The 25,010-nt window shown below is 41.0% G+C and overlaps 1 protein-coding gene and 1 long non-coding RNA gene across 5 annotated transcripts in view; one reads left to right on the forward strand and one right to left on the reverse strand.

The window, feature by feature from the left end:
- Positions 1-999: 999 nt before the first annotated feature.
- The window catches only part of PCDH7 (protocadherin 7), a 408,384-nt gene continuing 384,373 nt past the window's right edge, over positions 1,000-25,010 (reverse strand). For 3 of the 4 annotated variants that reach the window (XM_082238063.1, XM_082238062.1, XM_082238061.1), the window contains exon 3: positions 1,000-3,459. In XM_082238063.1, coding sequence (XP_082094189.1) covers positions 3,080-3,459 — 380 coding nt within the window. In that variant the 3' untranslated portion in view covers positions 1,000-3,079. The remainder of the gene's footprint in view (positions 3,460-25,010) is intronic. The other variant, XM_082238066.1, reaches the window with a different exon arrangement.
- Positions 8,666-24,581, forward strand: LOC309540979. Its single transcript, XR_014223599.1, has 3 exons — positions 8,666-8,985; positions 22,513-22,602; positions 24,157-24,581. It is a non-coding gene; the product is annotated as an uncharacterized lncRNA (long non-coding RNA).

Consider the following 25,010-nt stretch of genomic DNA (forward strand, 5'->3'; position numbering starts at 1 on the left):
ACTCATAACATCTTGCTACTGAGACAAATATAGTACTTTTTTCCTCTCAGTTAACAAACGTCCTATTCCAAAAGCACATTCTTGTTTTTAATAATGAATTATATTTAAGACTGGTCCATTATCTGAGTTTGGTAGAAGGCATTTTTTAAATATATCATCTTTTATTTCTCAGAAAATAAACATGGTTAAATATACAGGTTCAAAAAATGTGGGAATAGCCCATAAATTTTTAGTGTCCAACCCCAACCACCATGTTTACCATAACAACAGGTATAAAAGGCACAGTTGCATATTTTGCATTCACTCTAAAAATTTTCACTTTCATTTTATTATTATTATTATTTTTTACAAAAGCACTCTATATATGGAGTGTCACCAGATTTAACTAATTTCAAATGGGGAAAAAACCACAAAAATATATTTGTGTCTCATGCTGGGTCATAAGAAGCAATTGACTATGGTTTGATGGCTAGGTTTTACTAGAATTACTGCAAATACATACAAGTACACTGTATTTTTTGTTATCCCTTTGTGCCCTTCTTAGCTCTATGAATAAAAAGGCAATTTCCTCAATCACAAGATTCACTTGTATTTAGCGCACAAAATGGGGAGTGATTTCTGATCCAGTTAATCCTGAAAGCCTTCTCTGATCTGTATTGGCTTTCCAGAAAAGTTAAAAAGAAAGATAGTTTGTTTAGATCTGCCTTATCTAATGGTTCTCAAGCGGATATTCAATATATAAGGGTTTTATTTTTAAAAATAGTTCTCTTGACCAGTGAGGTGATATGATTGCATTTTCTGTTGAAACCTGCAAGAAATGTGTAAGTTTCAATGTAAATGAGAAGCCTTTTATCCTTGGCAGATACTGAAAGGTTATACAATGCAGTAACCGATTTAATCAGTCTTCTAACGAAGTCAAATTTGCATCTCTGAATTTTCTCTTTAAAAAGCAACTATGCATTAGAATGATCAATCACTCCTAACCTCTTTTTAATTCCCCCCCTTTATAATATGTGCCCATTTGTAACTGCTACACAAAAAAACTAATTTCAAAATAAGATACAAAAAAGTAAGGAAGATGTACAATAAAAAGGGCACTTTGCTATAGAAAGTTGAAAAGACAAAAGTTGTGATGAGTTTGTACCAGTTGTTCAGCTCACATTTCAGACTGTTTAATATTATACTCTATGTCATTTTTTTTAAATCAATAAACTACCCAAGCTATCTTGTCACTACAATCTATTAGAACCATCTAGTCATGCTTTAATGCCAAGTTAAACAACCAGAGGGGCTAGTTTCTGTCTTTGCACCCCTTCTCAAGCTGTCCCCACTGCATTGACCGATTGTCAGTTTGATTCGAATGTCCAAGCTCAGCCATTCTTTATTACTACAACATTATCAATACAGAACTAGTTCAGATTCTACACACTCTGTAACTCCTTATTGCACAAAATATATCTGGTCCATTTTCCTATCCACTTTATATATAGTGCAAACTATGAGAACTGTCACAGCCCAGAGCTCTGCACCATCACGATCAGGTTTGGATTAATTTATTTTTTGAAGTTTGTCACAAGCAAAACTTGTTTTTGCACAGAGCATGTCGGTGGTGACATCACTCAAGACTACCAGTCGCCTTGAGTCTCAACATTGGTTTTATATTGCACAGGACTCAGCTTAAATGCACTTGTGTATTAAGAAAACCTGCATAATACCTTTGCCAAGAGCAAATGATTAACCTGGAACACTGATAATCGAAGGTTTAGCATCCACTCTCAACAAAGATGATGCCATACTTGACTTGAAGCATGTTCTTCCTTCCCACTGCCTTTGTTTTTGCTCTTTTTTTTCAGACTTCCCTCTCAACGTGTTTTTGGAGCTCATCCTGAATGGATATGAAACCTTCTAAGGAGCGAACCCTGGAACGGGAGCATCTTTTTACTATATGTAGCTTATGATGTGCCATGCTGTCACCAGCTAGCTCGTGTGACCAGTTCCTCTGGGGATTCAGCTAAAATCCATTTTGAAACGGCTACGTCATCTGGGTTGCAGCATAGATTGCTGTGCAAAATGTGTGTGGAAAATACGCTTACGTGTTTGTGTGCGTCTGTGTCAGATTTCCTAAGCCCAAGACCGATGAGCAATTCTCTGGATCCACAGTTTTTTCTTTGGCCTTTTAGTTACTGTGGTCATCCAAGCTAAATGCCGGTCTTGTAAAAATGACACCAGTATAGCAGTTTATCCTTAGGACGCCATGATATACCACCATCATTTTGTTTATGCTGAAGTTTAAAATGCCACAGAAAGAGAGGAGGAGAAAGAGGAAGAGGATAATGTCAGAGAGTGTGAAAGCACAGGCAGAGATAGTAGTTATGGATAAAACTGAACAGTTCATGACTATAGGGAAACATGTCATATTTGGGATTATAATCTCAGACTGAATATGTTTTCTGCTCTCTCCAGCCACACAACAGGATTAAAGCCGAGATCTTCAAAAAGTGCTTCTTTCAAAGAAAAAGAAAAACCATCCCTTCATATGTTTAATTTTGAATGGTTTCTGGAGGCATATCTCTCTGATGGAAACCAGCAATATTCAGATGGTATCCTGGGGAAATTATACGTATGTAATAATTCTCTCACACACCCCTCGACTTGCAAACAAGCCAGATAACCACCAAATGATAACCAGAGTGGCTTAAGCAATGCTTCAGCAGTAGGGGGCAGGGAAGGGATGAGGGACAACAGTTCCTGTAGTTCTTTTCAATTTCAGACTTGTTACCTTGAAAGGAATTTACAACCATAAATTTAGGAAAATAAAGATTGGTGAGCAGGGAATTAGGCATGCAGGAACAACAATGGTTTCTACATTGTACAGTATAGTCAGGCAGACAGGATACGCAAATGCCTGGCATGGAGGCAGAAGTGGCAGGCCAAGCTCTTGTCTCTTTGGTAGCCCCCTCATTTTCAATGGACTTTCCTTTATTTTTGAGTTAAAATCATTTTGATTCATAGGTTTTGTTTTTTTGCCTTTTATCCCCTTCCAATACATGAGAGAACCGTATTGTTGCTTCTTTGTCGCCTAAAGGTAAACTTCTCTTCTAGTTAAAGTGTTGACAGGAGATGGCTTGTATTCCCCTGTCTGTGTGAGGGGAATATCCTCTGGGTTGGCTTCCTCACTTTTGCTGAAACTAGCTGCACTGAAGGTCTCATAGGATGAGGTCAACTTTTTATTAAGGAGGTTTCTGTTGCGGTCACCCATCAGGGAGGCTTCTCCATTGGCCAGCTTCTCTTGACTGCCCCGTTCATCAACAGGCATGAAAGTGGAGAGTTTTGGCTGGCTCTTCTGCTTCCTTTCGGGTGAAGTGCGGACAGGCATCCAGCACGAGTCTGAATGGCCGTATTCATCACATTCCCGAGTGCACTTCCCAGTCAGGGCTACATCTGGTAAAGGTCTTGAATCTGTAAACAAAGAACAAGAAGGGAAGCTTTAAGTTTTGGTTCTCAAGTGCCAGCCAGGAATGAAAATATTTTTTAGGAGTTGGTTTTGCATTGTCAATTTGTTTCCTTAAATAAAATACAGTGCAGGTATCTACAAATATCCCCTTGAGATATACTGCTAGTGTTAGGATGACTTGTTTGACTTTCATTGGAGTTCATCAGATGCTTCGCTGAGGAGGAACCTCTACATTTGTCTACCATTTCAACTTGGGGACAATCTAATAACCCAGGGATGTGTGAGACTTTCCTCAGCAATTTTGGGCGTCTCATCAAAATTCATTCCGATTCTTTCAAAGCTCTGTGGATGTTCTGACTGAGATGGCACTCTCATTTTCTCTTCCATTTTTGGTGCATGTCCAATTTTGATTTTAAAAAAGAATGAAATTCAGTGGTTCCAATGCACACAGAGTGTTAAGATGTGCTCACGGAACTTGGACCAACCAGGAGGCTATAGTATTCTCTTCAAATTGGGGACATTTCGGAATTCAGGTTGCACACAGGGAATCTCCAGTTCACAGGGACCTCAGTGTATGCCTGGCACCCATGTAGTTATGGACAATAGTTTTCTTAGGAATGGAAAACCTCTAGCCGCTGGGCCAGATTCTGCCTGAAGAGACTGGAATCCTAGTCAATATGAGTATGAGACATTTTTAAAGGTATCATTCACCTTTTTCTTAAGCCTAATTTCCATGGGTCAGTGAGGAGGTAATCTTGGGGAGGATAACATATGGGAAGCAAAGAGCCAATTCTCTTTTCTCTGCATGCTGCCACCCATGTGGTAAATATAGGGCTATGTAGTTTTAATTAAGAACTAAGGAGGGTTGAACTAGAATCCAGGGTCAAAGTTCAGGTGCCAGTATGACTGGGCAACTGGATTTTTTTGCATCTCTATCTTTTTCTGCAGCCACCTGACATTTATAAATGGCTTAAACCAGGGGCGCCCAATTTTTTTCCAAAGAGGGCCAGATTTGATGAATTGAGTATGCATGAGGGCCAACCAAAGTTGTTAAGCTTTTTTAAAATACAATTTTACCTCAAAGTTGTAGAAATTTCCCCCAAAGTGGTTGAGGTTTTTTAGGATTTTACCACAGGACATACTGCCAGAGGGTCCAGATTAAATCGACTGGGGGGCTGGACCCGAAATGGACTTTGGACATGCCTGGCTTAAACAAAATGAGAGAAAACAGCCAAATAACTTCATTAATTGGACAAATATCACAATGCAAAACCTTCCTTTGAATCATTAAAATATATGACTTTTATCTTGCAAAGACTGGTGGCCGTTTTGAACAATTTTTAAGCATCTTCTCCCAGATTGGACTTAATCCACATCTGTGGCACTCTCCTGAGCAATGGATTAATCCCTCAGTCTTAGTTAAAGTGAGGGATGCATCCACCACCCTAGAGATATTGACACTGAATATCAATTCAATTCAAGGTGATATTGTAGAACAGAATGGTAGACTATGTGGAACTAATTGTTCAAGAACAAGATCAATGTAGGCCAGTCCGATGTAAATGGTAACAGCCATTCAACTGTCTATACAATTAAATGCGCACAAGTCTTTACAAGATTCCAAACTGTTTGCGTATGGTGCGTTAAAAATAGAGAGAGCAATAAGAAATGGTTAGGAGCACACAAACAACAGCTCTAAGCGATGACGATGATTTGCATTTGCAAAAAACAACAACAACAAACCCCTCTATGTGTTTATGTAGCATCTGACTGTAGGAGTGTTACATGATTGGAAAGTGTTTTGTGAGTGTTATGTCATTTTATGAGATTGACTCTTGATCTGACGATATACCTACACATCTTTCAGTTAATTTAGCTGAGGGCTCCTCAGAGGAAAGGGGGCAGCTAAATCTGTTTAACGGATTGCCCCATCCTGCGGAGCAGATTTAGAGTCTGTGCAGAAGCGGAAGGGGCAAGAGATTCACTGGACACTGCCTCGTTTCCCCTGTTCTGATTGTTCTTTCCATCCACACTCTTAAAAAAAAGTGTGTGTGTGCGTGTGTGTACCTACACAACCACTTTCATCTCATACAGGACAGAATGTCCCTTCTAAAATTATTCCTTTCATGATATGGACAATCTAAAAGCAATAGTATCTTATTCATATGCAAATCTATCTCTATTTAAATGCACTAAATTGATCAGGATTTCTTTAATCAGGTAACAGTCCTAATTGCAACTGAATGCTAATTTAGACGTTAGATTAACACACACACACACACACACACACACGGTAACATACAAAATATATGTTGTTGCACTCGGCTTCCAATCTTTCTTCTGAATTTTAATGTGTTTCATTTTAGCTGCCCTTCTGTTTCATTAAAGGAAACACTTTATTCTCTGTTAATTGCATTTCTTTGGTCACATGGGTAGGAAACTAGATATTTGTGCAGATAACAGTGAAGCCTATCTAGTGGGCCAAATAAGAATAGATGTGGGCGCAGGTTCACGGCATCCTTCAGTACTTGGACAGCAACTGATAACAGCATTGTGCATAAAGTCACAGAAATGTAGAGTTGACAGGAACACCCCCTGCAATGCAGGAATCAAATTCACATGGGCCCTTAATCAGCTCCAGTTTGATGCAACATGGTTGTGTGCATAGAAGTAGTGATCCTGGGTAGCAATGTGCATACCCATCAGCAGAGTCACCTACCCTCTCTAGCGGGGTTCAATTGAACACAGCTGCATTAATTGTAAAGGTAAAAGGTAAAGGACCCCTGGATGGTTAAGCCCAGTCAAAGGCAACTATGGGGTTGCGGCGCTCATCTGGCTTTCAGGCCAAGGGAGCTGGCATTTGTCCACAGACAGCTTTCTGGATCATGTGGCCAGCATGACTAAACCGCTTCTGGTGCAACAGAACACCGTGACAGAAGCCAGAGCACACAGAAACACTGTTTACCTTCCAGTCACAGTGGTACCTATTTATCTACTTCTACTGGAGTGCTTTTGAACTGCTAGGTTGGCAGGAGCTGAGACAGAGCAACAGGAGCTCACCCCATCGTGTGGATTCGAACAGCCGACCTTCCGATTGGCAAGCCCAAGAGACTCAGTGGTTTAGACCACAGCGCCACCCGCTCCCCTGGATCAGTTGTATGTGAGGTTCTCAACCCAGCAACGGGTGAATAGTCTGGGGCCTCTTTCAGTATAACCAGTTTCCCAACTGGATTAGTGTACCGTATTTTTTGCTCTATAAGATGCACCCAACCATAAGACGCACCTAGTTTTTAGAGGAGGAAAAAAGGGAAAAAAAAATCTCTCCTCTGTGCAGCGCCTCTCCAGTGAAGCGGGAGGAGAAACGAAGGGGCTCTGTTTCTCCTCCCACTTCACTGAAGGGGCGCTGTGCAGCTCTCCATCTCTGTGCAGTGCCATTCGCTCCATAAGATGCACACACATTTCCCTTTACTTTTTAGGAGGAAACGAGTGTGTCTTATGGAGCGAATAATACGATAATCATGTTTAAAGGGCAAGCTCTGATCACAGCAGTGGATAGCAGCATGGAAACTGAGCAAAGGGAGCATCAGCTTTGGTCAGGAAGTAGAACGTTTCTCCCCCAAACCATCCAAAGATCTGGATCTGAGGACTGAGCCTAAGGCAGCTGGGGCCTATCCACACATATGCACAGCTATTATTGCATTACAATAAACTAAGCAAAAAAGGACATCAAGGTTTTTTAAAAAACAAACTCATTACTCGGTACTCAAGTCACTTTCACACAGCAGAGTAGAAATTGGGTCCCTGCAAGAGTATGAATCTCACTCCATCTTAACTACCAGTTCTGAAGCAAGTAACAGGTACAGATCAAGTGATGGGTATGGCAATGGAACATGTCAGCACTCCATTTTATGGCATGGAAGTGGGTGTGTTTTGGCCGACTGCCTTTTATCTTCTGCTCAGTGACATACTACTATAAGACTCTGTTCACCAGGACTATAATCAGCTCTATGATCATGCTTTTCCTGTTTCCATTTTCCTTTTTTGGTGGCAATGTACCTATTTTTCACTCCATAAGACGCACTTTTTTCCTCCTAAAAAGTAAGGGGAAATGTCTGTGGTTCTTATGGAGTGAATGTGTGGAGTGATCAGATTATCTGTCTGGAAACTGTAGAAATGGCTCCCTTTCTTTTCCTAAAGAAGCTGCAGAACTGTGAGTTGAACCCCATAAAAACAGGTTTTTTTCCCCTTTGCAAAGTAAGCTCAACGACTTTGAGCTGATCCTCAAAAAAACGGAGCTTTCCCCCTTTCCTCCTCTAAAAACTAGGTGTGTCTTATGGTCAGGTGTGTCTTATGGAGCAAAAAATATGGTACCTCTTTTTTTAGTGTTATTAACTATCACTCTCCTATGCTGGGGGTGGGAAACTTTTTTCAGGGCGAAGAAAGTTTAGGATGGAGAGGACCCAATGCAAAAGTGTGCTGAGCGATGTCACACACAAAATGTCAGGCGCTTCTACTCATGTTCACACACACACACCAAAACAAAAATACATACACCTCCACCCTTTATCTTTTCAAGGACATATTCCAGCATAGATAAAACAGTCAAAGACCTGGACCAGTATTGTGTGTAGCCTGCAGAGATAAGATGGTCTAGGGCAGTGATGGCCAAACTTGGCACTCCAGCTGTTTTGGGACTATAATTCCCATCATCCATGACCACTGATCCTGTTAGCTAGGGATGATGGGAGTTGTAGTCCCAAAACAGCTGGAGGGCCAAGTTTGGCCATCGCTAGTCTAGGGAGAGGGACAGCTGAGGGCCTTATAGGGAAGGGACATTTAGTCTCTGGCTCTGAGGTCCGCACTGCTAGCATATACAAAGAGCACACCCTCCAAGTGTTCCTATTTTCCAGAGACAGTCCTGGATTTACAGAAGCCATCCCAGTTTCTGATTCGATCCCAGAATGTCTCACTTTTCCTTAGGACATCCCTATTTTCATCAGAGAAATGTTGGAGGGTATGGAGTTATCTGACCCCTGAGCCATCTGAAGGCAGTCCTGCATAAGGAAGTTTTTAAAATGTTTAATGTTTTATTATGTTTTTATATATGTCGGGAGCCACTCAGAGTGGCTGGGGCGACCCAGTCAGATGGGCAATATTAATATTGTTGTTGAATAGGACATCCCTATTTTTATTGGAGAAATGGGAGAAAGAGAGACATTAGCTCAGACTCTAGGTTCATTCATCTATACTTGTGGCTTGACAGTACTTTAAGTTCCTGCTGCTGCTTCATCTTTTTCCTTTTCTTTTGGAAGTTTGGCTTTCCAAGGGCTTTTGAATTCAGATTTTTTGCTAGACACTGACAGCTTTGTTCTTCTTCCTCAGTGATGGATAACAGATATATTGACATTTGTCAGCCCTTCTAGTCTTAAACCGCTGTGGCTAGGGAGTGGTATACAGTATGCCAAGAACATAACAGGAAAGCACTGCTGTTCATCATAGTAAACCTGGAATTACTTTCAGACTCCCCAAAGGTAAGAAGCAGGGATAATAATTTATTACTCAGGCACACATGATGCTCTTTGATTTTTAAGCAGGCAAATCCTCTTAGTGATTTTTTGAGAACAAGGCAAAACACATCCCTGCCATTACTCCGCCTCTTAATAAGCTTGGTGATGGAGTCTATAATTCATTTTCAACTGATGACCATTTAGAAAGCCTGGTTGATTGTGGTTGCTTATTACTGGCAATAGTACCACCAGGAGAAATCTTTTTAAAGTCACTCACTCCTGGGAGAACTCCCAGCAATTCCACATCTTAAGCTAATATTGCAAGGTCAGAATTCGAAGGACCACACATGTGCATGTGGGGAGCTTTTCAGCTGTCCTTTCAATCTTTAACCTCCTGTGCCTCTTGAATAGCTGTCCCTGAAGGTCAGGAGAACCTCTGGGGTAGTACAGTAGAACCTCTATTTACGACCGCCTCTACCTGGACCCAATCCAAGTTGCGACCGTGTTAAACCTGGAAGTAAATACCAGGTTTGCTGAGATTCAAGCACGCTCAGAAGCGGCTGCTGCCGTCTGCACTTGCACAGAATGGCACTTTTACTGGCAACCTGGATCGACTTATGGACGGACCTCCGGAACTGATTACATCCGTAAATAGAGGTTCCGCTGTATTCCATTTGGAGGGAGAAAGTACCAGCAGAAGAAGCTAGCAGTAAATCCATGCATACACATAGAATCATAGAGTTGTAGCATTGGTAGGGACCCTGGATGCAGGAATACGCAGTCATCCCATATGGGGATCAAAGCTGCAACCTTGGTGTTACCAGCAGCACATCTAACCAACTGAGCTATACATGCACACTTGTATGTATGCGTGTGCGCACACACACACACACATACTGTGTGCATGCAGAAGAGTTTTGTGAACATTCTCGGGCTTCTCTGTAGCCTGGCCCAAATCTCACCCTTTCTTCCCTTCTTTTGGAATGATGGGCAGCGTTTGTAAGCTGAATTTGCCAGCTTACAAACTGCTAGTGAGAAGAGGCAAGGTGTGGGGAATCTTCTTTAGCACAAAGGCCACCTTCTCTTCCCAGCAGCATTCCAGGGGCCACATGTGAGTTGTAGGTCATAGTGTCTCCAGCCAGGCCACTCCTTGGAGTTGGCTTTCCAAGAGCTGTCCTCCTAGGTCATAGCAGATCCTCTCAAAGGCTCCATGTGACAGGTATTGAGTTACTAGTATGCACATTACAGGGGGTAGAAGCAAAAGTGAGCTGAGCAATAAATGTGAATGTTATGTTTGAACTAGTTTCTACACCAACCCATACTCGTATCTCCTCCTTCCAAGACAAACAAGACTTGAAGAGGGTGTAAGCTGGTGAGGGATGTGGTTCAGGACTGTGTGTAGCTTTGGGAGAATCCTGAGGGGCAGACAGAGAGGCCTGGAGGGCCACATGTGGCCCCCAGCCTACAGGTCCTTCACCCCTGTTGTTATAGAGATGGGAAAGGGTACAGATCAGTTATAGTGGGAGGAGGACATTGCTAAGACAAGGATCATAGAAGACTACCAGGACTCAGAGAAGGCTATAGATTTCTAACATGAGCCAACTCTGCTCTGAGGACATCTGTGGCTTAAGTCCACCTGTGGTTGGTTACTTTGACACTTCTTTCTTTCCTTTTCTTTTGACAAATGTTAGGTCGATTCCCCCACTTTTGAAGCCATAACTGCTCTCTTCTGCTCCCCTCTTTCCCCAAAGCCATTCAAGCAAAACTGTCAGATAGTAAGTTCAAAGCTATCCTTTGGGGCTGAAGTTCTCTTCGCAGCTATAATACATCATCTCAAAATATCACGGTTGTCTTTCAGGTTCCACCTCATCTATATTTAGGTCCTGAACCAGCAAAATAACCTAAGTGTGTGATCTAACTAGTAGATCAAAAAGGCATGATAGAGAGACGGAATTCTGAGCAGTGCTAAGAAGCTCTGGAGGTGAAACGGCCTGAAACTAATGGTGCAAAAGCTGTTATAGAGAAAACCTAGAGGAAAGGTAAGCCAGGGAGAAACAACAAATGCCAGTTTGTGGCATGTTAGCTACATCACTACAGTGCTTGAGATCTAACCAATTTCTTGGTTCCAAGATTGAAAGGTGCTCCTCTGGAAGCCTAGGTTGCCCTAGCAACCACTTGTAATTGTTCCCAGCCATATGGTACAGATAAAGATAAGTAGGAAAGACTGAATCTCCATGATTATGAAATCAAGTGATTGGTGTGAGGTGTCTGGACCTGGGTTCCAAACTAGGTGCCAATATTACTCTCAGTCTACATCGTGCTCATTCATGGCCATCTCTAAATCCTTTCCCATTTTTTTGTTGTTGTTTACATCCGTTCTGTTCATTATGTAGAGAGACCGTGATTGAATTCTGGAATTCTTCAGAATGAAGGTGGTTGTGCCATTAAAAAACATAAAATAAAAAATGCTCCTTTGCTTAGAAAGCACTAATCCATCAGAGATAGGACCATCTCACTCACTCACTCACTCACTCACTCTCTCTCTCTCTCACACACACAAGTGCTAGCTAATTCCAAATGAGAGGATTTTATGTGGGCCAGGGTTGAAAAAGATTGCCTCCTCCCCCCTTCTGCAGTTTGAAGTGCTAAACTCCAGAAACCTATCATCATATTCTGTGCAATGTACAGATCAGCTCTAAGTTTCATTAATAGGTCCACTCATGCAGGACCACTTACCAACTTGAATTTAACCATAAGCATTAGAATTTACTGCAGCCTTCACTTAGGTTCACACTGAATGCAGTACAAACTATGAAGATGTCAGAATATTTTTAAGAGGGCATCCTTGAGGAAGAGGTAAGATGATTCAAGCACAATGCAAGCAAGTTTGTATTTAAGTGTGTTGTAGCACTGAGGTCCCCTTCTGAATAACCAATACAATGACATACCATGGAGCTTGTACAGACATGTTCACCCTTAAATTAATGCAATACGCTTTCCATTGTTCACGTTCCTAATTCAATTTTGAATTCTTAATGATGCTTAGGATTAGATTTCATGCAATCTACCCATCCAAACCAGTTTCATCTTCTAGGTAATTAAATATCCCCCTTCTGATTACCAGTTCTAATTGAAGGAATGAAAGTCGCCACTGTTGTACAGTGTGTCTTGCTTCTAACTACTGTACTATCCAGACACAGTGAAAACTAACAAGAGTTTGGACTTCAGTTTCAACAAAATCAGAATATTCTATGTGATTAAGAGCAGAGGGCCTTCCCCAGGCCACCCACATTACAATACCTGGAAACTGCACATTTTATATGAGCCAAAAGTGTATTTTGCATAATTCAATAGCACTGAAATAGTGTATGTTTCAAAAGTGATGATTATCTTAAACAAAAGTAGCTTTTTTCCAGTCTCATTCTTATGCATGCCCTTTGTTTTGTTTTGGTCTAATAGAGAAATCATTTCCAAACTTAGACACTTCATTGGAGACCACACTGCTAGCTGACAAGCTTAATTGGACAAGATGTGTCACTATGCCTGTCAGCAGTCAGTAAATCGTCAAGAAAGATTAACATTCCAATATTTGTTGCTGACCTTAAAACTCAAATAAATACCTTTCATACATGCTGGTGCAGAGGATACCTTAGCACTAAATTGGCAGAACCCAGTAGTATATGTTTGCTTGTTCCAATTTGGTATTCTTTCTTTCAAGACTGCTCTGTTTTAACCTTTAAAACACCTCTGAGGTGGTTGGGTATGCTAATGAAAACACAGTTCAGAAACTGAGCTGGGCAACTTGTATTTCCTCATATTGCACAGAAATTCTCCCATCTATGAGGATTTGCATAGAATTTCCTCAAAGGCACATGTGAGAGGTAGGCTTCTCAAACCCATTTGATTTGCAGAAATAACTATGTACTGAACTTTATCTTTTATCACTGAAAATCTTAAGAGACCCCACCACCACCACCAAAAAGAAAAAGTAGAAGAAAAAACACTATTGGCCTTTGACTCTAGAACCACTTTTGGACAGAGGTATTGTACTATATCATGTTTCCAGAGTGGTTGCCTCATTATAGGCCTTAGTAAGCTACTAATTAACAGAATTCCTGCAAAACCTTAGACATTTCTGGCACAGAGGCACAGGAACAAAATTTGCTGATGACATGCATAAGTACAAAATGTCAGAAATATTCAACATAAAGCAAAAGACTAAATTAAAGGAAATTTGAACACCTTAACTCCCTAAGGGGGTTGGGATCTGATTCCTGGTACATCATAAATCCCTTTCCAGGGCCAGCCTATTATTCACTGTTGCTTGAGATGCAACAGTAGAGGGCTACCCTATTCATTAACACTGCTTGAAAATTTACTACATCCTTACACAAGCAGAAGAGATGAAGCAAAGGGGGCAGTGATGTATTATGTAAATCATAGACCAAATCTCTTAACTCATTATGGACTAGTGTTCACCCCCTTTTCAATTTCATATCCTCTTTTGCAATCTTTCCATCAGATATATAACAGTGCTCAAGTATAATTCAGGCTCCAGAAAAGCTGCTTCCAGACAAATCACCTTGCATGGCATTTAAGCTGTCATATTATAAAGAAACTGTTCTTTTAATTATTATTTCTAGAATGTATATACTGCTTAATTACAGGTGTTTCTAAACAGTGTACAGGAGATTCAGTACAATAAGACTATGTTGAAACTATAAAATCAGAATTCCTTTAAAAAGCCTGCCAAATAATAATAATAATAATAATAATAATAATAATAATAATAATAACAACAACAACAACAACAACAACAGAGAGTCTACAGCAGGCATAGGCAAACTCGCCCCTCCAAATGTTTTGGGACTACAACTCCCATCATCCCTAGCTAACAGGGCCAGTGGTCAGGGATGATGGGAGCTGTAGTTCCAAAACATCTGCAGGGGCGAGTTTGCCTATGTCTGGTCTACAGGAAGCCCTGGAGGTTCAAAGTGAGGTGGCCTGTCTGACCTCATCTAGAAGGAAGTTTCATAAAATTGGGCTTACATGCATTTGCTCCATGGAGAACCACTAACAGTGATGCCCCCCAAGACCTCAGTGATCAAGCAGGGTTATAAGGGATCAAGTTACAGATACATAAATCTGACTTCAAGAATCACAAAACAGAGAAACCAGTAGGAGAACACTTCAATCTCCCAGGACATTCTATACAAGATCTCAAAGTAGCTGTTTTACTACAAAGGAATTTCAGAAATAGACTGGAAAGAGAAGCTGCTGAATTGCAACTCATTACCAAACTTAAAACCATGGAGAGACCTGGTTTGAACAAAGACATTGGATTCTTATCCCATTATACATGACTAAGTCATTTCTCACCTTTTCACCCCTTGCCTTTTCCTGTAAGACCTATTACAGTCGTTAAGAGTCGTCAACAGGCTCATCTCAGCTATCTGCCTATCTCCTATTCCCACCACCCTTCTGAGTAATACCCCTCCCCACCTTCTCACTATATAGAAGGGTCTGGCAACTTCTGTTTCAGTGTATCTGAAGAAGTGTGCATGCACACGAAAGCTCATACCAAGAACTAACTTAGTTGGTCTTTAAGGTGCTACTGGAAGGAATTTTTTTATAAGGGATCAAGTGGACCTTGAGGTATCCTGTGCCCAAGTTGTTAAGGATCTGGGTCATACAAGCACCTTGAATCTGGGCAGCCAGTAAAAGCTTTTGAGCACTGGAGTTATGTGCTGGTGATAAGTCTGTCCCCATGAACAGTTTAGCCACAGAGCTTTGCACCAGCTGCATGCTCTGGAGCAGGACCAAGTATAGCCCCGCATAGAACACATTACAATAATCAGATCTTCTTGAGAGTACCAATGCATGAATCACCGTGACTTGAATAACTTTATGCGTTGACTAACTTGATAGAGAAACCTGCAGAGAGCCTCTTCTTTATGTCAGAGTGCTAGTTTCACCTGTTCAGTAACCTGTTAATGATTAGAGGCTGAATAATTTCCCCCGAAGAACAAGACGGATGTGCAAAACACACCAGGAAATTTGACAAGCAATTAGCTAATAATTTTTCTTGCAGTGTTTAGCCTGCTCTTTTCCAAATGCTTCCATGTAGTTTGGCCCTACTTTCAAGTCAACACAAATTGGGTTAGTTGTGTCTGTGTAGGAGATAACGGCAGCTACACTTAACAATATAGAGAATCCCTGCTTAAGAGCCACAATGTGTGTTTGGAAAAGTTGTCTGATGTGGTTAAGTGCCCCATACACCTTTGGATGTTGAAGATCATCATTATCTTAATCTTTTAGTCACTTTACACACTATATCTATCTACCTATCATCTATCTATCTATCTATCTATCTATCTATCTATCTATCATCTATCTATCTATCTACCATATTTTTTGCACCATAACACTCACTTTTTTCCTCCTAGAAAGTAAGGGGAAATGTCTGTGCGTGTTATGGAGGAAATGCCTACGGGTGGCATGCCTACGGATTTTCCTCCTCTAAAAACGACGTGCGTGTTATGGCCGGGTGCGTGTTATAGAGCGAAAAATACGGTATCTATCTATCTATCTATCTATCTATCATCTATCTATCTATCTATCTATCTATCTATCTATCATCTATCTATCTATCTACCGTATTTTTTGCACCATAACACTCACTTTTTTCCTCCTAGAAAGTAAGGGGAAATGTCTGTGCGTGTTATGGAGGAAATGCCTACGGGTGGCATGCCTACGGATTTTCCTCCTCTAAAAACTACGTGCGTGTTATGGTCGGGTGCGTGTTATAGAGCGAAAAATACGGTATCTATCTATCTATCTATCTATCTATCTATCATCTATCTATCATTTCAAAGTCCAGTGCCGAGGGCCTTCTGGAGGTTCCCTAGCTGCAGGAAGCCAAGTTACAGGGAACCAAGCAGAGGGCCTTCTCGGTAGTGGCACCTGCTCTGTGGAATGCTCTCCCACCAGATGTCAAAGAGAAAAACAACTACCAGACTTTTAGAAGACATCTGAAGACAGCCCTGTTTAGGGAAGCTTTTAATGTTTAATAGACTATTGTATTTTAATATTTTGTTGGAAGCCACCCAAAGTGGCTGGGGAAACCCAACCAGATGGGCGGGGTATAAATAAATAAATTATTATTATTATTATTATTATTATTATTATTATTATTATTATATTTAACAATACAAAATGCATACATTAAAAAACAACTACAAAAAAGTAAAACAATGTCCAATACAAAATACCGAAAATGCTCATCTAATAGCAGGATAAAAAGGACAAACCCTACTCCACCCCACTAAAAGATGGAGAAGTCATCTTAGTTAACCAAACACAGATTGAACGAAAAAGTATTGCCAGGCATGTAAACACTGATAATGAAGGCATTATATGTGTCTTCCATGGGATAGCATTGCACAGGGGGACATCTGAGATTAGGGGAAATATATCTTCCACATTTGAGGAAGGACGCAGAGTCTACCAGTGTGATATCAGGACAGGCACAGAACCCAAACTTTTCATTTCAGAAATTCTCTGAAAAACTCATAAAAAAACCAAGCCAAAAAGAACAGCAGCAGCATTTTCCTCCTTTCAGCATTCAAGATAACATAACAATAAAAGAATTGTAGAGTTGGAAGAGACCCAAAGGATCATCTAGTCCAACCCCCTGAAAAGTAGGAATCAAAACCAAAAAATCCCCAATTTAATCTGAATTTAAACTAGGGGAGGGATTTGTTGGAAGCAGATCCACACATATTTTCTGAAAATACTCCGGAATTGCACATGGCTCAGATTAACCTGCCCTGCTGCTCAGATTAATCTGCTTCATCTTTCCACGAGTGAATGGAGAGAAATAGTTCATAAGGAATCTGTTGAAGCATACAACACAAGCTGTCTACCACTTCTCCTCCTAATTCTCCAATCCCCCCAAATAAATGTAAAACGATTAAGCAAAAAATAGAAATTATAGAAAACAGCACCCCCCTAGGCAAGATTCTCTGGAGGCAGCCATCCAACTAAGACTGAAACTACTGCAAAGCACTGCCACCCATTCAGACAGCTACTCCAGGAGGAAACCATGCTCGATAGTATTGAAAGCCAATGAGAGATCAAGGAGAAGCAGCAGTGTCACACTCCCCCTGTCTCTCTCCAAACAGGTCATTATATATGGCAACCAAGGCACCAGGATTGGAATGGATCTAGAAAATTGACCTTGGAGAGAGCTGAGAGATAGAGACTGCCCACTCAAGAACCTTGTTCAGAGAAGAACATTGTGAAGAGAGGACCATCTATTTTTAGTAATCCAAATTACAATTTGCAGGTGGGAAGTAAAAGACATGGAAGGTGGAAGGACGTTTTTCTTTAGAGCAATGACACAAAGAATAAAATATTAGAAATTTAAGGAAATGAGCACTCTAATTCGTTACAGAGACTTCAAGTAAAGTTGCTTAACAAACACGGATCCTTAAGAACACCAATTATATGTATCTGAGAACAGTTGTCTTCAAACAATGGCTCAATCAAAGGGAATTATTTCTCATACAGTTTAAAAACTGACATGGGAATCAGTTCTTGAGATAATTTCATCAGATGATAAAAGGAACTCTGTAAGGGCTAAACTTCCACATAAATCTATTCTGAAAACAATCAGAGAGTCTTCTTTTAAATTTGTGTATAGGTGCCACAACACACCTGAGAAATTATATCGTATCAATAATAGCTTCTCACCCTTGTATTGGAGAAGTTGCAAAATAAAGGCAATTTTATTCCAAATGTGCCTCAGTTAAAAACCTTTTAGCCCCAAGTGTATGGACTCAACCAGATTTCTCTCTTTATTTCTAGATAATCAAAATCACACTTTCTGTAAATAAATGGTCCTCTTCATGCTTGCAGCCGCAAGGATGCTGATAGCATGTAAATAAATAAATATGAAAATCAGCATCTGGCAGCATAGTAAATGGTTAGATCAGCAAGGCTTGGCAGATTGTCTCTCTTTGTTAACCTCCTGAACAGATGAATATATGATGTTAATTTTTCAGCTAGTACAATTTCATGGATACATGATTCCCACTCATTGCGTACATGAGTGATGGGTCAACCAGATTTCAGCAGCCCACTGACTGCACAAGCAGTGGGTAGAAATAAAAACATATGAAACCCATTTATGTAAGGAATATTTGACAATGATCAGAAATAATAGTTAAGGCACAAGATCAAATGTTATAAAGGATCTACTTTGCAATACAGTGGTAGCTTGGTTTGCAAGCAGTCTGGTTTGCATATGTTTTGGATTACAAACACGCCAAACCCAGAAGTGCGTGTTCCGGTTTGCAAAATTTGGGGGGGATTATAACCCATTTTTGGGGGATTACGAACAATTTTTTTTTTGGAGCCCCCATTGGTGAAATAGTGCCTTGGGTTACAACCTGTTTTGGTTTACAAACAGATCTCTGGTAAGGATTATGGTTGTAAACCAAGGTACCACTGTATGTTGTTATTGTTACTTTTTAATATTATACATGTTAGGAGTGAGTAGCCTTTGATCCTCCAGATGTTGTTGGACTATAACTACCATCATCCATGACAATTGGCTCTCCTGGCTGGAGTCCACCATTCTCTGATGGGGCAAAGGTTAGCCATATATAGAAAATGTAATAAAAAGAGAGTTGTGACGGTGGAGGAAAAAAAGGAAATTTTGTTTGGGGCTACCCCTTTGTTTACTACAATGCATGGCTAGCCATTTTTGTGGTCAAAGGCCTCATTACCTCAGGGGTTATCTGACAGGGACCACATGCTAGTAGTGGACAGGACCAGACCTAAAAGTTTTGCGCTCTCTCTCTCTCTCTCTCTCTCTCTTTCAGGCACCCCTTTTGTCACATACAAAACATTCTGGGATCAAATCAGAAACTGGGACAGCTTCTCTAAATCTGGGATTGTCCCTTGAAAACAGGGACACTTGGAAGGTCTGCACATGGCTGTAAGGCCATAGCTTGTCCACTTTCAATTGAATATATCCCCCCAATCTTTTCTAATCTAATCTCTGGCATCTGCAGTTAAAAATAATCTCTGGTTACAGTATTGGGAAAAGGACCTCTGACTTTGTCTTCCAAAGTAGAAAGCATTATGCTTCGCCAACTGCCACAGCAAATCAGATCTTCATGAATTCATATGGAAAACATTGCACCATTGTTGAATACTCCACTTGGTAAGTTTTATTTTTAATTAATGAGAGAGAGAAAATAATTGTGAAATTTAGGGGAAATTATCATTTCTCAGACAATGTAAGGGAGGTAAGACCAAATCCTTTAGGCTGTATTTTCGCACCAGTGAGCCAGATGGGAATACAGCCATGTCTCTCCCCCACCCGGTCCCACCACTTTGCTGAATCGCAATTATGTGAGCTTGCTGATACTATTTCTTTTCTGTTTCTCTTGATTGCTTTGCATAGCAGCATGCAAATGAACATGGTTGTTTATATGCACGCACATGTTTATGCAATTTTGGGATGGCTTTAGCTTTAGGGCTAGAATGATTGCTTGTTATCACTAAAGCAAGGCTCCTAACATAGTGAGGAGATTGTAAAGTTCATATTAACCTAGAACTAAGTCGCTGAATAAATATATATATATATATATATATATATATATATATTTGCTTTCGTAGATTTTCACGGGTACAGGAATGCAGGTTTTGGTGTCTTCGGGTGTCTTCCCGTGTAAGAGTCGGGGTGTCTGGGCGACGTTTCGACGAGGTCTCACTCGTCATCTTCAGGCTGGTGCTTTCGGCTTCTTGTTACTGGAACAGAGCCTGTTCCAGTAACAAGAAGCCGAAAGCACCAGCCTGAAGATGACGAGTGAGACCTCGTCGAAACGTCGCCCAGACACCCCGACTCTTACACGGGAAGACACCCGAAGACACCAAAACCTGCATATATATATATATATATATATATATGCAGGTTTTGGTGTCTTCGGGTGTCTTCCCGTGTAAGAGTCGGGGTGTCTGTGCGACGTTTCGACGAGGTCTCACTCGTCATCAAGTGAGAAGTAACAAGAAGCCGAAAACACCAGCCTGAAGATGACGAGTGAGACCTCGTCGAAACGTCGCACAGACACCCCGACTCTTACACGGGAAGACACCCGAAGACACCAAAACCTGCATTCCTATACCCGTGAAAATCTACGAAAGCATATATATATATATATATATATGAAGAAGAACCAAAGAATACAACGATTTATGGACCTAAAAGCTATATTGCAACAACACCAACCACTTAACATCACAATTTTCCCAACTTCGCTGTGTAGTCATAAACAAACAAATAAAAATTGTATGAGAATATGTTCATTGTGGTAATGTTGCTGGCCTTCCTAATCCCTCACTATTGTATGCATTAGAAATTTAAATAAAGGAGAAATAAAAAGGGAATATGTACAAAATTGTCACTATACAGAATTGTCCCAGATTGCTGGGTTCTGAATTAGCTCTACTTGTTTGCAGAGTGGCACTGATGCATTTCTTTCTTTCTTTCTTTCTTTCTTTCTTTCTTTCTTTCTTTCTTTCTTTCTCTCTCTCTCTCTCTCTCTCTCTCTCTCATTTTCATTTCCAGATTTTGTTCAGGCCACTGTGCAGCAGTTTTCAATTCACATCCCCCCCAACCCTTTGCCAATATGCAGAAGTGCATATGTGCACTGATTAAAACACTTCCCAAAAGGAATCTTGATGCAATCACTTTTTGCTCAGTGCTTTAATAATTATGCATAGGCACCCCTGCACAATGGTAACCTGCCTGAAACACACATACACATACAGAGAGAGAGAGAGAGAGAGAGAGAGAGAGAGAGAGAGAGCTGTGACAATTTCTGCATGCACCAGCTCAAAAAATAATTATAAAATTATCCATGTTCTCCAAGTAGGGAAATTATTATGTGGAGAAGAGTTATTGCACATTTATTTACATAACAGAAACAAGTGGTTTTCTTCTCTAAGTACCTAGCAAATTTGTCACATCAGGCATCTTAGGGCTTCAAAATCCAATTTACAAGGGAAGTTGTTGACAACCCACATTCCCTTCTGCTGAATAGCTCAAGGGTGCAACAGCAGCAAAAAAGTATAACTTCACTGTCAACTTTAGTGCTATACAACAGGTACTAGTACATGTATTCTAGTACATGTTTAGCACATGCTTGGTCATCTAAGTGGTGAGATTTATGTCATTTGTATTCCAGCCATCATGTGTTTTGCTTTATGGTCTTCAATTCCACTGAAAACCATGAGGCAGCATGGGCTCCATGGCCTCAAAGAAGGCACTTAGGGGTGACTGGGATGATGGCTCCATCTTATTCCACCATTCTATAGTGACCACCAATAGGTCACCCAGCTTTTCTGCCCAGAAAATCTCCCAGAACATTCAGGAATCTATCAGATTCTATAAATCGCTGGGAGCATGCCATCTTGTTGGTCTGACACGCATATAGGAGGAAAAAGTAATTGTAAGATCAAACCTTACCAAGAAATGGTCTGACCGTGGAATTATTCCTACCCTTGTCCCCTGCCCCATATAAAAACACAGACCTTCCACTCCTTGCTCCATTGCAAAGTTCAAATGATAAGGATGCTCTGCCCTTTTGGTTGGACTAGTGATTTACTGAGACAGCCCCATGATGTTAATGGAGGCAATGAAGTCCTCTCAGGGCAGCCTTGGCATAAGTGATGAAATCCACAGTAGCTCTGTGGTTCCCCAATATTATTCCCAAGAGCAGGCTTCCTCAACCTTGTCCCTCCAGATGTTTTGAGACTACAGTTCCCATCATCCCTGACCACTGGTCCTGCTAGCTAGGGATCATGGGAATTGTAGGCCAAAAACATCTGGAGGGCCGAGGTTGAGGAAGCCTGCCCAAGAGCATCTCAGCCAGCAGATAGAGGAATTTTACACCACACAAGCTTAGCACACACTGAAATGAAATTAGGAATATTGGCTAATTGGTAATGGGGGGGGGGAATTAGTTCACACATGGATCCCACGTCACACATTTCATTGTTGCCATACCCCCACCACACAGTGCCTGCAGAAGCCCACTTTCTTCACGGCTGGCTTTGTCAACCTAGAGTGCTCTCACGTGGGGTGGTATGCAAGCGAAAGAAAAAGACAAAAGGACACAAACTCACAGCAAAGACCTCCAAGAGAAGACAGATCTATAACACCCCCTTGGTTCCCAGCTCCCCTTAGGGGGCCTTTCCTCTCCCCAAAGCTATTTGTAGCTCCACGGCAGTTCCTTTTATATATTCCTTCCCTCAGCATTTGAGCCTGTCAAATAATCCATTTCCTATCCCAGGTGTGTTTACTGTTGCCATGGCACATATTTCCACTAGCTTCCCCTGAGTCACAGTGCCCATCAATACCTTCCAGCCCTTAGAATCACTTTCACCTCTATCCCCTGGCTTCCCCAGAGCAGTAATGTCTCTGCATCACACATCAGAATTACAGGTCTTCTTGGTTTAATTTCTCTTATTCTTTTACAGAAAAACCACTGTGTCTATTTTTGTCTTATCTTGGTTGAAATGAGCAGTCTTACACTATCCTGTTTCAGTTCCACCAGCATTCAGTCACAGGTATATTTCTTCCCATTTTATGCAGAATACTTGAAAGAACACACCAAAAGTCTGCATTTATATCATATACTTTTCCGCCTGCACTTTTAACACAGAAGACACACCTTTTGATGCATTTTCTCACATATTTTGTACCGTATTTTCACATGTATAAGACTACCCCAATTTTTTTAAACCTAAAATTAAGAAATCAATATTTTAAACATCAGACAGAACAACTCTGAGCTTTTTGTGGGGAGGTCACCCAAAGTTGTTGAGCTTTGTTGAGGGAAGTTGGCCAAAGTTAGGGTTGCCATGTTTCAAGAGCCCAAGTCCAGGCATTCACCATCCATGTATAAGACAACCCCCAATTTTTGACTACCGTACCGGTACATTTTTTAAGCAAAAAAAAATCATCTTATAAACAAAAATTAAGGTACTTTTGTGTGCACCTTTTCCACACCAAAACTACATCATGAAATTCAGAGATGTGCATAACCTGACTGAGAGCTGAATCTGATTGGCAAGCAAGTCTGGGAGCACTGGGTGGGATCAGTCTGCCACAAGAAGCACATCAAACAAATTCCTCTATCTCAGTTTACTGGAAAAAAACCATGGCAAGTTTTTGCTTCATCTTCCATTATTAAACATACCATCATATGAGATGCTCTCCAGTGTTCTCAAAGGGCCTCCATTGATATTAGTCTGCAGGTATTCCAGACCCCAAGCAGGCAACAGTCTTTGTGTGATGGAGTAGAGATTTGACAATGCCTTCTCCTACTGCACACCAAGCATAACATGTGATAGCTATGTTTCACATGAAGGTCCTTGTGAGAGACAGCCTGATTCACACCATCTTCCTGCTCTCTCTTTTTTCCCCAAAGTGACGACAGCACACAGAGTGTAACAAGGACTGAGAGATTGTTTTTCTTTTAATCTCACTGTAAACAAGTGGTACAGTGACCATAAAGTATTTCTGTTTCTATTAATAAATAGACCTCCACGTGAAGCACTTGTTTTGCAAATTACACCATGTCAGGGGTAAGGCAAACTCTCATCCCACCATGTGTTTGACCAGGCATAGGCAAACTTGACCCTCCAGATATTTTGAGACTACAACTCCCATCATCCCTGACCACTGGTCCTGTTAGCTAGATATGGTGGGAGTTGTAGTCACAATTCATCCGGAGGGCCAAGTTTGCCTATGCCTGTGTTTGACTTTCCCTGCTTGGGGAAGTATTTGACTTTGAACAGAGCTTCAGTCACAAGCAAAGAACTTTGGTCCTGCACAGTAAATGGAAGTATGGATGTCAAGCTGTGTTGAAAAGCACAATGGCACCCTTAAAATCTCTGTAGCTCAGGCCATGCTACAAGGAATGGACAAATTAAGGTGTTCAAGCTATCATGATGTTCCTGGAAATCCATGTTTCTTAATTGCAGCAATGTAGTGCACAGCACCCAGTTAGCACTGTGGCATTATTCTGACAAGTCAAGACGCTATTAAAATGCTAAAGACATGTTTGAAAGCTAAAGACATGTTTGAAAGCATTGGCGACTTCTTTCCTATCACCTCAGGCAAAACATCGTTAAACGGCAACTGAACATATCTCAAGAAGCATTTCCTGCCCCAAGGCTTGGACCGCTGTCATTCTGAATGTGGCATTATCGAATACGGTAGAGATAGCGCATGCCAGCTCTAACACAGTCTCGCTGAATAAAGTCAAACACAAATCTGCTACCGGATATGTACAAATTGCATGGCAGTCAAAAGCACTGGGCTTCTGCTTAAAAATGTAAGAAAACAGATTGGAAATAGAAAAGGACCTGGAATTGTGTCTGTGTGGAAAGGGAGGTGGGAGGCAAATGTCACACAGGCTTTTTATCTGAACAGCCAAGAGAATGTCCAAAACCTTTAGTTAATCAGAAGCTCAGATAAAAGGCTATTTACATAGGATTACACAGGGAGGCAGACATATGGGGGAAAGGAGGACAGTCTCAAGGGCATTTACAAGGTCATCCCAGCTCTCTCCTAACACTTAACATTACCTGGGATGGGCCCTACCATTGAACAGATTGTGGATGCCATTTAAGGGCAGGTGGCAAAATCTAAGGCAAAACAGTTGGGGAATATCCAGCCCACAGGGTAAAATCCCCCCCAAACCTTATCAACTTCAACAACTTCAATCCAAAAAAAGCTCAATAACTTTGGGGTAAAAAGTTCAACAACTTCAATCCTAAAAAAGGTCAAAAACTTTGGCCCGCACTTTGGTCCGCCCCCACGGCCCTTCACTTCTTCAAATCTGGCCCTCTTTGAAAAAAGTTTGGACACCACTGTGCCCATTTGCCCAACACCTGATGTCATATGTAAGGTAAGGCTATTAGGGTATGCATCCCTGAAAGCTATAGGAAGCAGAATGAAGGAAAGGTAG

This window comes from Podarcis vaucheri (genome assembly GCF_965113315.1).
Source record: "Podarcis vaucheri genome assembly, chromosome: 9".
NCBI classification, from domain to species: Eukaryota; Metazoa; Chordata; class Lepidosauria; order Squamata; family Lacertidae; genus Podarcis; species Podarcis vaucheri.